Source organism: Psittacula echo (genome assembly GCF_963264785.1).
Source record: "Psittacula echo genome assembly, chromosome: 3".
NCBI lineage: Eukaryota > Metazoa > Chordata > Aves > Psittaciformes > Psittacidae > Psittacula > Psittacula echo.
The window spans coordinates 37,682,831-37,697,374 of NC_137736.1; the positions used below are offsets into that span (position 1 = coordinate 37,682,831).

Here is a 14,544-nt window from a genome sequence, read left to right on the forward strand (position 1 = left end):
TGTTCTAAATGTCACCCCTTAACTGCTGAGCAGGGGGTTCATGCCAGTCAGGGTGCCCCTGTGGCCACACATGAAAGATTTAAGGGTATGAATAGGTAATAACATTGTGCCTGGGGCAACGCACATTCCATTTTAGAGCAGGACAGGACTACCCAAACTGAGTTGCAGGAACAGATAAAGCCAGAGGTGGAATTTTACATGAGTCTGTGTTTGGAAAAATTTCAAGGAGTCCACAAGTGCATGTGTGCATGCAGAGCAGGATTTACAATTGCAAGCATCAGGCTGTAGGAACCCCCACACTGGTGGAACCGCACCACAAGCATGGTGATGGTGGCACAAAGGCCACCGACATCCATGGGAGTCCTCAGCCTCGATGGTTGAAACATGAAACAGCCAGGCTGCCAAATGAGCTGGCAGGGCAAAATACAGAAGAGCAATACCAGAACTTAATTCAGAGGAGAAATTACTCTAAACAGACACTTTTAGTCCAGTAATGTAACTTACATTAAAAAAGCCACAGTGATCTTAGCAAGTGACCACAGCACAAGACAAACATTCTCCAGGGCAAAATTCTCCCCAGTCCTAGCACCAAGGGTGCTAAAAAATTCATGAAAATAAATGTGAGGAAAGAGAGAATTAAATAAAGTGAATGACTGAAAAAACAGCTCTAAAGAAACCAATCTAAAATGAAAAATAGTGATGAACTGAAATCTGTTTTCCAAACTGAAGGCCTAATTTAAGACAAGGAGTTGAACTCCAGCAGATTACACAACAGGAGAAATAACTATGTTATTATGTTACCTCTGTGTTAGAGAATTAATAATGTAATAAGAATAACAAAAAACCAAACATAACAATCCATCATTGAGCATCAACGAGCTTATTTCAGCCTGGGAGGATCTGTGAGAGCACTGAATGGAAAATGAAACTGTGATTGAAGTTAATGTCAGTCACTGGACTCTGCACAGGCCGAATGGAGCACCTGCAGCAGGCAGGAGGTTCAGCTGAACAGGGTGGTGGCTCCTTCTGGATTTACACTGTAGAAACTGGAAATTAAAAAAGACAGGGACACTGCAAAGATGCCAGCGCCTTCCTTTACCACCTTGTCTGGCAAGATCATCCATGCAGGCTTACTGCTTTCAAACAACAAAGATGCAGTGCAAACACGGCAGTATTGAGTGGGACAGTGTTTGGACACTTGATATATGAAGAACATTAAATACAACAGGATCTGGTGTATTTAACCATGATCTATGGCTGGTCCTGAGATTCACAGGTGAGAGATTTACTGTAAAGTGAAGTGAACAGATTGGAAGTAGCCTCCCTAATTTCCAACCGTGGTTGTATACAGATGGCTGCTGCACTGTGATGTTACACAGCTTGGGTACCACTTGGGAAGCCACAAGGTGCCAACAGAAGAAATGAAAGCTGCTCCCTTTCCCTGCCGTCTGCCAAAGGCACAAGCTCCCACCTGGCAGGGAGGTCCCTCCACCCCAAGCTCCAAACACCCCTTTGTGGTGAGAAGTTGGTGACCGCAGACAGTAGTGGAGAGATCTGCTGACCTGGTGGTGAAGTGGATGGGCATCTGAGCTCCCAAAACACTTTCAACGCTGAGTTAACAAAATAAACCCAAACCATGGCTCAACAGAAAGCACATGGCATCCTTGCATGGTCCTGTGCTTCTCCTACCCCCATAACTCATCATATGCTTTTATATTTACCCCTAATAATTATATTTTAAATGTGTGTCATATTCAACAACCTCTTGCTCAAACCAGCTGTTCTTATCAGCATGACAGAATGCACAGATATGCTCATATAGTTTATATCAAGGATACTTACTTCATGGATGGGTGTCTCAATTCTCATCTGTTATGCTGCACGGAGGACATGAGCTACTATATATACAGTCCAACTTCAAACATTACAGGCAGGCTTAGTATTAAAATAGTAATAAAAATCATCATCATCTCTGTGAAGATTGGCATTGTTACAGGGACATCAGAAACCTTGAAATGAAGCGAACTGCTGTTTTACAGAAAGATGTTAAGTGTTCTTTAGGTAATTTCAATGGTTGTTTCCAGCGTAAGGCTTTGTTTGCTAAAAGAAAAAAGAAGGAAAAAGATACAAGAAATAAAAGACAAACCAGTGAAACACTAAAGTCTTGCTTTAGCAGGGCTTCAATTTCTCCCCTACTGAAAGACCAACCAGCATTTTCTTTATGCTTTGAGGGTGTACTGAGATCCATCAGGTCCTACATAAGCATCGACACGTATCACAAATTCTTTCATCGTAACAGAATGCCCTCATTAACATCATTTTCCCTTTCCCACCCCCTGCTCATCCTCTGATACCTCAGCAGCCTGGCTGACAAGTGCCCAGGCACACAGGGCTGAAGCCAGGCTGCACCCAGAGGTGGGCAGGGCTGAGGCTCACCCCTCCAGTGCCCTCCTCACTGCCACCCCACCGGGACAGCCGGAACCTGAGTGCCCACCCTGCAGAGGATTCACAGCCCGCCACGCACCGGTGCGGGAAGGGAGGAAGTACAAAGGGAGATGTGAGGAAACCACGTGAGGTAGAACAAGGCTGGAGCAAACCCATCCAGAGAGTTCTTGCAAAAAGAAGAGAGGGAAACAAGCCTCAGCAACAGCACTGTAACTCTCGTGTTGAAGTTACCAGGTAAGTGAGTACCAAACCCAAGAGTAATGCTTTGGGTCGTGTTTTCAGCTGAAGTAAAACCCACAGGAGCCTACATTCTAAAAGGCTTCAGGTGACTGATGAATCATTGTGTGTTTCACAGTCACCGTGGAAATTAAATTAAATGAAAAATTGGGTTTTTTTTTTATTTATTTTTTTTTAATGCTGTGGCATGAATGAATTCTCAGAGAGAAATGTGAGAACAGAACACATCTGTGTGAGGCACTTTTTACCTTTTTGCTGTCTTGATCAAAAGCTTTCTTCTCCCAGTTTGTAACAAACCTCCTAGCCTGTAATGATCCAGTGGAATGCACCCAAAATTTTTCTTGGATTCTTCTTTTTGCTAACACATTCACTTTCACATGCACATCCGTCTGTTCAGATGGGTGACATCACCTGAACAGACCTATAATAAACTCAGGTGTTACCTGCTTCCTTGGGAGCCTTAAGTAGTTTGTAATTTGATGTTAACACTATACATTCCCAGTAATTTGCCATTGTTTCGTATTTTCCGTTATGTCTTCAAAACCATGCTAACAGCAAACGGTAAACCAGAGGCTTCCATCAGCTCGCCATTGCACCCACTTCGAAGTCCTTTCATGTGGTGGCCCTTGTTCTGGTGGAGCAGAGCAACTGGATCATTGGCACCTGGAGTGTGAAAGGGCACCTCTCCCTGGAATAACCACTTGCTACCAAGGAAAGGCAAGTGCAATTTACAGGAGCCATTGGCCCTCAGCAGGCATGAAGGTGGAATGACCCCTGGGCATATTCCCAAGCAGCCAACTCTTCTCCAGCAGCTACAGTGCAGTCGAACCGGTCCTTATGTGCTATAACAGATGCAAAGGCAACGGCGAACCTGACTCCTTTCCCGAATTGAGGACACCCCAGCTTTATTTCCCTGTCTTCATCACAGCGAATCTCTTCCATCCACAACTTCATTACATGGTATTTTAATAAATTCAACACAAGAGGCCTCCACTGGCCCATTCTTCAGTTAAGTCCACATTTTATTTATGGTTTGCTGTTGGTACTTCAATCAGATTTGTATATATACATAATCTAAAACCTACATCAAAAGTCATGTTGACTGCTCTGAAGACCGAGAGAAGTGACACGACTGAGGTTTTCTTCCACAGCTACACGGTAAGTCTACATTCCCACCGCAGGTTTTTGGTTCAGGCTGCAGAAGTGTTCAGAAGGACAGTGCCAGGTGTCGCTCAGACTCAGCCTGGGAGGGTTACACAATTCTCTTTCAGCATTTCAATCTTACACACAACCACAGTAGCAATTGGAAACATTCCTTTCTGGATGAACACCTGGGCTGATCTGCAGAATAGTGTCTTTTCACACTGACATCTCCCATTTCTAAACCTTCACTGTATCAACACAGCTACAAACCGATACACCTCCCTGCGCTTGCACTGCTTGAACAGTATTAGTTGGCAGACAGATTTCATGCTACTTCACATGGGTAAGGAGGTAGCACGAGAGACTGAGCAGAAGCGTTTGTGAGTCCACGTGGTGCCACCTGAAAAAACACCAGTCCCTTCGTTTGGATGCAAACCATCAGCACCTACTCCGAGTCACGCTCCAGACCATTTCACACATCCCCAGGGAGGGCAGGGAGCCCTGTGCCAGCCTGACCAGCTATTCCTGCACCCGCACTGGCCTGACCCAGAAGTTGTTGTCACTCTGCTAAAGCCACCTCCCCGCGCATCAGCCTGCAGCAGCTCAGCAATGAAAGTCAAGAGGTAGAAAGTATTAACAGAACAAGCTCGCAAGGCCTCTCGCTCAGCTCACTCCTGTCTTTGTTTGCCCAGAGGATTCAGCTCGGTACAGATCTTAGAGCAGAAGGATAAAATATGCTTTATATGCTCCTTAATCAACTTCCTGCCAGAATCCAATTCTTCCGTGCAGGGGGAAGCCTGAGGTTCAGGAGGGCTCACACGCAGCAGTGTGTGCGAGGCCAGGCAAAGCACGTTCAGCACTTCCAGTTCCCCAGGGGCTTCACTAAGCGTGACCTCTCTCCCTTCAATGAGACATCTCCATTTCTGCCATTCACCTGTCCTGAGTCTCGCAGCAGGACAGGTAGGTGGAATTGCGAGTATCATTAAATCCTGACGACCTGTCTTTGTGTTTCTAAGCTTTTGAATTGGCTTCCAGAAGAATAAGGACTCTAAAGCACCTACCAATTTAAATACAATCAAGTGTATTAGGAAGTGTCCAAGTGTTCAATCAGCCTTATTTCCAAAGTAGATTCCAGAGAGACCTATTGGTTTTATTCACCTGTAGGAACTAACTGTTCAAGACAGAAAATGAAGCAAAAACCCCCAAATCTAAACCCCAGTAAGCTGCAAGCTGTTTGAATTCAAGACTGCTGCCCACAGCATACAGCTTTCATATCCTACGTACGTTTTGAGAAGATTTAAGAGATGACAAAGCTCACCTTGTCAAGGCTGTGACCGCTGCTGCTGCCCTGTAAAAGGCTCTGCTGCCCTGGTGAACATGGCTCTCCTGTAGCAGCCAACAGCAGAACAGCAGGTTTAGGCAGAAAGGAAGGTAAAAGCCATCATGGCAAGTGAAGGGATTTGATTCCAAGAAAATACAGAAGTATTACATAGAAAATGATCCTGGCAATCCACAGTGAGAAACTTGGTAAGAAAGAATCCTACGAAATGATTGACAGGAATTTAGGAGTGAAGGACAAGAACTGAGCAGAATGTCAACAAATAAAGCTACAAAAAATGCAATCAATGCCTTCAAAAGCTGCATCCACAGAGGTATCAGTACCAAAAAAAGAACATAAGTGCTTGATTCATGGCTCAGGTGAAATCACACTTGGGCAGCATTCATCCAGCCCTGGTCACTGTACGAAAACAGGAACAGCACATCACTACAGTGACAGTGGAAATGTGGAATGGCCAAGTGCCTTGTATGGGAAAACCAGCCATTCAAAGACTTTGCTCCGGTAAGGACTAGAGGGGACATAACTGCAAATGCATCAGGAAGCTGCAAACTACACAGCTTGGGGCAACATAAACCAAGTTACTGGAATAGCAGCTGTAGGTTAAGAATAAAAATTATCAGATATTTAAGATAGTATAGATACAGAAAAGAAGAGAATGATCTTATTTTCCTGTAGTGGATGGTCTTCTATGGTTAGAATTTGGCCAAATTCATAGAACCTGTTTTCTTTTTCCTCCTATTTTCATTATTCAAGGTTAGCTCATTGTTAAAAACCAGAAGACATCCGCACATTATTTTGACCATTGAAGAATGATGCTGTTGTTTCAGAATTGTGCTAATGTAACTAAGGCTATATGAAATTCTTCCACGGAAACAGCCTGTAGGCCAGTTTCAGTATTAAAAAGCAGCTTTAAGGAATTATAAAGCTAAAAAATACAGAGTTGGGTATTTAAAATCTGATGAAAAATTAGCCCTTACTCAGGAGTGGTTTTCTCCTTCAGAAATAAGCTCTCCTGTGCTTGTTTTAATTGTCTGCAAACAACTGTAAACAAAGCAAGTAAGAGCCATCTTTTGTGCTACCTGCTGACTTATCTGTCCTGATCACTGCAACACATCACCAACTTCAACTCTTAGAGTGCTGCAATCAATAGGACCCATACAAACACAATTGAAATCCACAGCTCCACCACAGCTTGCATTGGAAAAATCAGATTACGGGAGCTCCTCTGAATTTAAGTACTGGAATCTGCATCAACACAGTTCTGAGATCAACGTACGGTAAAGACATGGCAGAGGCAGGACTGAACACTCCTCTTGTATAAAAAGACAGAAGTATTTGACACTTTAAAAAGTTAGTCCCAGGGAAGTTCTTGTATCTTATAAATAAAAGGATGTGTATAGTATTAACCTTAAGAAGTAGCACACTGTAAAACCGACAGTGCTCAGACTGAGTTAAAGCCCTTCTAGTGCAGCAGAGCTGCCTGGTCTGTGAGGGAGGGCAAGTCTCAGTGTAAATGAATCTGTCAAGGTGACAGTCCCTACAGAGCAATGGAAGGAAGGTAAATGCACACCCTGGAATAGTATGGAGGGCATAGAGGGTGTGTTGCCTGTGCTGCTGCTGCCCAGGGATCTTTACTGCATTACTAGAGATCAACTCTAGCTGTGAGCCAGAAAAGCACATGCACTGCGCTTTAAAGAGCTGTTTGCTGTCATGTTCCTCAGGAGACCACTTGCAAGAGTAATAGAAATCACGCAGAAGGATGCAGCTGGGTTTGTTCCCCTTGCTTTCTGCTTGTTGTAGTACTACTGTCCAGCATGCAGCATTTTTACAAGACGGTTCCTACTTCTCCCCCAGAAAGCCTCTCATGTCGTGCTCTAGAGAGAAGTCAGGTTTACTTTATTCCCAAGATCTCATGGCTGTGACAAAAGCAGTATCACGAACAGGATGGAGAGAGCACAGGAAGCAAGACAGGGAGCAAAAATTAATTGTCTCAATTATGCTGTGCTGAAGCATGGCCACAAATAGGAAACTCCCACACCTGTCTTCAGAAATGTAAGGTCAGCATCAGCATCTCACCCTCCCAAAAACTGAGGTGTGTGTCCTTCATCACAGAGGTGAACTTGCTTTCAGTGTGGGTTTGCAAATGTGGGCTAACAAGGTTTAACAAAGATATTTAAACACTTAATTGGTTACCCTGCAGATCTCCCAACATGCCACTTCTTCCTCTAATTTATATAGCTAGTCTTTAACTTTCGTTTGAAGCTGAAGTAATTGCATGGAAAGCCTCTCTGCAATCAGTCCCTAGTGACTGAAACAGCCCAACAAAAACGTTGAGCCACTTTGCCTCAACACAGTTCACCAGCCTATTCGTTTCTGGCAAAACACACAGAGGTAGATAAAACTGATTGAAACAAAAATGAAGTTCATTGCTACAGCAGCCGATTTTTGCCCTTTTTAGCTCTGGCCGAATGGCTGATGTCATTCTCTCCTGGAACTTAGGAAATATATAGGAAGTTTTGGAACCCTAAGTGCTTTTTCATGACACAAGCTAAAACACACAAGCTAGGCACAACAAAGTGGCTGAAAAGGCATAACAGCAATTACTGTAACATAATTTTCTCATACGGTCTACAAGTCTCACTCTGGAGGAAAAAAAAAAAAAAGGAATGTCATTGTGGAATTTCATTTCTTCCTTGCTCAATTTCAGCAAGAAGCACTTAGCTTTAAAAGCACAGAACTTCAATTTTCAGAGCTGGTTAAGTTAGCAGGGAAAATAATCTGAAAAATTTAAAGTCAAGCACAGTCCTTTCCTGCTTGTGCACCACCACAGAAGTAGGTTCTGGAGGGCAAATAAGCTTTGACTGAATCCCGTGCAATCCCATTGTTGTCAGTGGGGTAACACAGCTGTAGGTGACCAACTCTGTGACGAAAACTTAGGTCAAGTATTGATGCACAAATAGTAACTGAATTCCTTTCATATATGGCTGTACTGATTTTTTTTTAACACTAACAGCAGCAAGTGTTAAAAGTTCACTTTCGTCACTAAACAACCTAAATCCAAATGTAGTAGAGGGAGGAATTCTGCTTAGTAAACTTACGGTCAAACTACACATTAACCACCATACACCACCACCTATGAATTCTCAGTTTCTATGTATTTGATGTTACATTGTCAGGAACATGAGTAATCACTTTACTATTTATTGGCTCATTTTGTGGAAGACCAGAGATCCCCTAGTAACTGTTCTAAATAGAAGAGAGGACTAAAATTAGTAATGGAGAAATCAAATCTTTAGGCACTTTGAGGACTAGTACTTTAAAGTGTGCCATCAACAATGAGGTACTGTATAGCACCCGAAAATGACTGCTGCCAAAATGCTGTGACAGTAATGTGCATATGAAGCTTTTTACTCGTATGATATTCATCAAGTACAATTCAAACTTGTTTTGCCCAGAGTGAAGAGAACATTGCACCCCTTACTGTAGCCAGCCTTTCAGAAGCAGCAGCTGCAACAAACAATACAGGCTTATCCTTCTTCAAAGTCACAAAGATGCACAATATTCTCCATTTGCCACCTGAAAAACAACTGCCACTGCAGTCATTCTCAACTCAGGGACAGGGGGTGTATGACTGAAGAGTCCCAGCCTTGAAGTGTCACAGGTTTGACATGTCTCTACAATCATTGCACTATTAAAAGCAAACACATTTGGCAAGGCTGAACTAGCACTTTATATATTTACCTATTAGTAAAAAATACAGAATAATCGCCTCTGAGATAGCTTGTTTAACAATACTGGTCCAAATAAATATGAACTCTTTCAGCTAGAGCACTTAGGGTAGAACTTTTGAGTTAAAACCTCCAGCAAGCATTCCCAAACATAAGTGGGAATGCTTTATCCAGATTTACTAAGTCCAGGTAAAATGGTATTACTAAAAAACTATGAAAAAAAATCTGAATTAACTTGAGCACAAGGGAAACACGGAAGCATAAAAGAGATCATTGAAACACAGTATATTCAAAAACCTTCCGTGTTCCTTCTTTGTTACACTAAATGCATAAGAATGCACTTGCAACCAAATTTCCCTTTGTCCATTTCAAAACTACAGACCTTTAATTTGAGAAGCAGCTTCGTTTCTATCAACTTATTTGTAAAAAACACCATCAAGCTTGTGCTCATTAAATATATATATGTATATATAAAAACATACAAAAAGTACAAGATAAATCACATTAAGAAACTTTTACAGTGTAATTGTCCTGATTATTTTATTCTTAAGGGCCAATTTTTTTGTGTGCACAGAATCTCAATGTGACTGTTGTTCCAGAATTCAGCATCGTGCCACTGCACAGAACTCATGTTTCTGTGCAGTCCATTAAAAAAAGGCCAAAAACAAAACAAAAAAAACCCCAACACACACCACAGGACAAAACATTCTTCTTAAATCAAATTCTATTTGTGAATTCAGCAAAATAATTTCTATAAAATAAAACAGCAAAATATTTAAATAGTATAGGGTGGGCTGTATCTGTTTTGCAGGGGTATTTGGTTTTTAGACAGGTTCCAAAAAAATTACACACATTCAAGTTACCAATTTTCATTTAAATACAGTATTTACTGATGCGGTTCTTGAAGTCTTTAAACAAATGTTTATTCTGGAACAGAGATACCTCAGAATTGTATTTGACTAACCAGTAGTTTCTTTTATAATTAAACCCTGCTTCTAATGTTAAGATTTCCTGTATAATGGATAAAGAGCTAAGACAATTCTTGCTTTCAAGTAGAACTGTGAATGAGCAGAAAACCAGCAAGTTAACTTGGTGCAGTGGCACTCACAAGTACTGTGTGATTTCGTTGACTTCCACTTCACTGGGATGCAGTAGAAGGAAAGTGTTAGAAGTTTATCTAATAAGCTCTACCAAAGAAACAAAACAAGCACACCAAATACAGTCTATTATGCTCCAGGCATCCTGGCATAGCAAATTTTTGCATATTGGTTTTAAATCTTTTAAATTCCTATTACTGAAAACTAAGTGTTCTTTATCCCACCCAGAGACAGAACTGTCAAACATCAGATGTGAGGAACATATGTGAAACTGAAAACCACTTGTTTGTCACATTTTCCCTCCCCATTTTATAGTCTAGGTGTAAGAAGAAAAAGTTCTGAGCAATGCAGTTGTCACATTGGGACAACTGCTGTCACCACTTTTTTTTTTTCCCCTCATTGGCTACACTAACTTGGTGTGAAGCCATGCTAAATGTTACAGCATACCTATAGCTTCAAAGTGATTAACCTAATACCAGAATGAAAAAGGCAATGAAAAAAGATCTAGAAACAATGTTACATCACCAATTTTCCACATCAACCAAATAATTAAAAGGTTACCAGCCATTACGTTGCTCATAGTAAAATCGACTTCAGTGGCAAAGAATTAACATGAAACTATTCTTGTGGTTGACATGGATAGGCTTTTTCGTAAAGGAGTTGATCCGACTGCCATGAGGCAGGCAACACTGGTTGCAGAACGCAGCAGATATATCAAGAAATTTTTTTTTTTGGTTTTTTTTTGGTTTTTTTTTTTTTTTTTTTGTAGATCTGTGAGTCTCATCAAGACAAAAAAAAAAAGTTTCTTGCTCAAGAATTAACAGTCAAACATTAATATACTATATACACCTTTGCCATTTACACATTAGCATCAGGCCATTTATTACAAAACACTATACACTTTCCACTGCAGGCGGGTTATATATTGACAGCAATTTTCTGCAGATAAGACAGTGAATAGACTCTCCACTCCATGTTGATTAGGAATAGTTTTTCTAGTTTTAAATATTAGCCAGACACAGAGAAAGGTTGGACTGTAAGGCCTGGGTGCACAGTCTTGATGGAGCAAGTTAATTGATTATGTGCATTTCACTAATCTTTTGTCTGAGGCGGGGAAACTTCTTCACTGCCTTCATAATTTTCTTGTGCTCGTTGGCCAGTTCGCTGAGGGTTGTTCATATGATGTGCTGCCGGGCCTGTATACGGCTGTCCATGCACGTGGTTATTCTGCAATAAAGCATAAACATTTTAAAGGGACATTAAACTTACGAGCTGTTTCCTAATTGCTGTGTTTTCTCCTTTACATTCAGATCGAAAAGTATGTTCAAGCCCACTGAACTTCTCGTGTAGTAGTATCTGTATGAACACACACCACAGTTCCTTCATTCCCCTGAATCACACTTTTCACTTACCTTTTTAATTTACACTGAAGGTAAAAAAATTTTCAACTTGTAAAGATAAAAGGATTTACCTGAAATAGTAATATCTGCTTTAGAAATAGCAATCTCAGCTTTTGAATAATAAACAGTTACATGCAAAGCAAAGGCAGTAAAAAAGAAAAAAAAAGAGATGGAAAGAGGCTGCCTATGTGCTGTGGACATTAAACTGTGCATGTTTATCAGCAGTTTCAACCAGCTTGAGTTTTTTTCCTAAGACAATGGAAAAAGCATACCTGTGTCTAATTTTTGAGAAGAAAACTTTAATACTACAGAACTCAATGAAATCTAGACCGATAGTTTTCTGCAGATGTTCTGCCCCAATTTGAAAAGTCATACATACATCTGGCAAAAGAAAACAACTCTTTAACCTACCCCTTTGCAGAGTTTAACTAACTGTGGAGAAACCAGGAATCTGAGGATTGTGTGTGTTAGTGAGAAATGCCATCTCTTGCAAGAAGGTGAACACATCAAACGGGTAATGGTGAGGTTACGGTATATGTCTGAACTCAGGAGCTCAGGAAGGAGTGGGAAAATCTGCATGACTTACCAACTGCTCTGCTGAGAACATCAAGTAGGGGAAGCAAGATGGAGGGGAAAATGGGTTTGGGCAGGAAAGGAAATTAAATTAGCAGATTTGGAATATATAAAATGAATTGGAACAAAAAATCACAACTAAGTGCGGCATCTACTATTTTAGTCAGTTCAGTAAGAAAACTGGTCATGATTTTTTTCAGATCTGGCTTTCCACTGAAAGATATTAACAAAGCAGCCATTTCACATAAAACCAGGTTTAGATTTTATAGGTACTTAAGATTTAGAAATCAGTGTTCATAGCACAAATCGTACGTAACAGCCACCTGCATTTTTCTGAAAGCCTTCCAATTACTCAAACTGAAATTCAGACCTTGAGGCTTGATTTTTATTTAAAACCAAGAAAGCAACTCTCAAAATATTATCAATAGCAACAAATATGACAGAATCAAATGCAGTATGCACCAGACTGCGATAGCATCTGTCCTTCTGCTCTATGGACAAATAATCCATGATCTGATAACATTAAGATTTTCACCTGAAGCTCTAATGGTGAAACTGTTGCTGGCAAAATGGAGGTGTATCTGTATCTTTATTCCTCCAAGTGTGATAGTGGACAACACCACCACGCTTCTGGCTAAATGCCAATAATTTAATTTACCGTAAATGCTAAAAAAAGCTAACCTGGAACTCCGAATAAATGGTTCAACTATGAGCTTTTACCTGTTGATACTGGGAACCAGGTGAATGGGGATACAGTGGGGCATCTTCAGGTGGAGAAGACTCATGTTCATCTGGGGCATCAGGATCATCTGGTTCCTAAAGTTTGAAAAAGGATTTCATTTACTTAGGTAAGATGTATTGTGGTTATTCTATCCAGAGCCAGTTCTACATCCAAATGATCCTTTCAGTCATGCCTGAAAAATGGAAAAATTTCCACCCCACTGTGTCACCCACAGCTTTTACTGTACTACATAAAAATTCTCACTATCAACTTATTATTGGAAAAACAGACCCCTTCATAATCTACTTTAAATGGCTACTTTCAATTTTATACTGCTAATTCTTTAAATGGCAGATGCCTACAGAAACAGTAATAAAAGTAAATTAACATAATGAAGTTATATAAATGAACCACAAAAATAGAAATCCAGATTTATAAAATTTGGTACCTCTATAATGACCCGTGACTGTTGCTAAGGTTCATGATTTATAGAAGCACTTTACTCAGATTTTTTTTGTTTACCACAAGTCAAATGAATTCCTTACCTCCTCTGGACAGAGTTCACAAGCTTTTGCAAGAGTCATTCTAGCACTGTGTGATCTCTCTAGGAAGTAGCCATTTGATGTTTCATTGCTTTGTATTGGTGGAGACCAATTATTATAGGTGTACTGGGGGTTGCCAGTGTACGGTCTACGCTCAAGCTCATCTCCAAGCCATTCTACTGCCCACGTCCATTTTCTCTTCAAGTCACCATTGCTCTGCAGAAGGAAAATTAACAATTCAGAATGGTTTCCTCTATTCTTCAAAATAGAAGGATTTTTCTCTTCCTATACATCAGCTATCAGAAAGAAAGAAATAAAGAAAGAAAACTTCAAATTTGAAATGAAATCTATGGATTTGCAGCTGCATCACAGAATCATGAGTCCAAATTTAACCAAATTGCTCTCAATCCTGTATAATGAGCTTCTGATACAGGAAGGTTCAACTGAGTTGTACTCAAAAGTCACAATTTCATCAAGGTGATGAAAACTAAAAAATGGTGGGGTTTTTTTTTCAGGGCTTAGTTCATTGATTGTTTGTTGTTTTTAACATAGAACTGGGGAAAAAAAGCAGCAAGAAACAGGACAAAAGGTATCACCTGAAGGATCTGGTAGGCTACAGGACAGTTGCTGAAGAGAGCTACCATGCACTTTATGCACTGGTAAGCTCTTTTCTGATAATGGTTCTTAGAGCGCTGAATGGTGTCAAACAGCCCATCCCTATCATCCGGGATTCCTTTAAGTGCATTGTGAATCCTACAAAAAAGAAAACCAAAATAAACCCCCAAAACTTCAAGAGTTAAAGAGTTTTAGTATTTAGTCAGTATCTACAATAATTAAACCTTTTTAATCTCAACTTACAAAAGCCTTATTCTGTAGACATATAAAAGTTAGGTTTGAAAGTGGATGAATATTTAATATATTTAATATACTAAAGTTAAAATTTTCTTGAAATGTGATCACATAGAGAACATTTATGTATGAAATACGTTTTTCCCCAAAGTTCACACTTTTTGCATGTCTTGGTATCACTGCTACGACTGACGTGCTGTGGAGTCAGACCAGGCTATCGCTGGACTCTCTTGAATGAGATGTTCCTAAGAATCAATCCAAGCACCTCACAGTAAATACCAATGAGTTTAGCCTAAATGGCACACTCTTGTATGTGAAAAATCGGGTTTATGGGACCAAGAAGTAGATTTCTGACTACTAAGGAAGGTCAAGGTGAAAAATTATAGGTTTATCATAAAAATTGAGGTTTTTGATTTATCTCACAAATTGAGATAAAAGTGAAAAAATGCTTTATTAATTTAATATAGATT

General features: G+C 40.3%; 1 protein-coding gene across 3 annotated transcripts in view; it reads right to left on the reverse strand.

Moving 5' to 3' along the window:
• Positions 1-3,713: 3,713 nt before the first annotated feature.
• USP9X (ubiquitin specific peptidase 9 X-linked) overlaps positions 3,714-14,544 on the reverse strand; it is a 105,771-nt gene continuing 94,940 nt past the window's right edge. For all 3 annotated transcript variants that reach the window (XM_080612037.1, XM_080612036.1, XM_080612038.1), the window contains 4 exons: positions 13,822-13,978; positions 13,229-13,441; positions 12,683-12,778; positions 3,714-11,216 (listed from right to left, as the gene is read on the reverse strand). In XM_080612037.1, the coding sequence (XP_080468163.1) occupies positions 11,082-11,216; positions 12,683-12,778; positions 13,229-13,441; positions 13,822-13,978 (601 nt within the window). In that variant the 3' untranslated portion in view covers positions 3,714-11,081. The remainder of the gene's footprint in view (positions 11,217-12,682; positions 12,779-13,228; positions 13,442-13,821; positions 13,979-14,544) is intronic.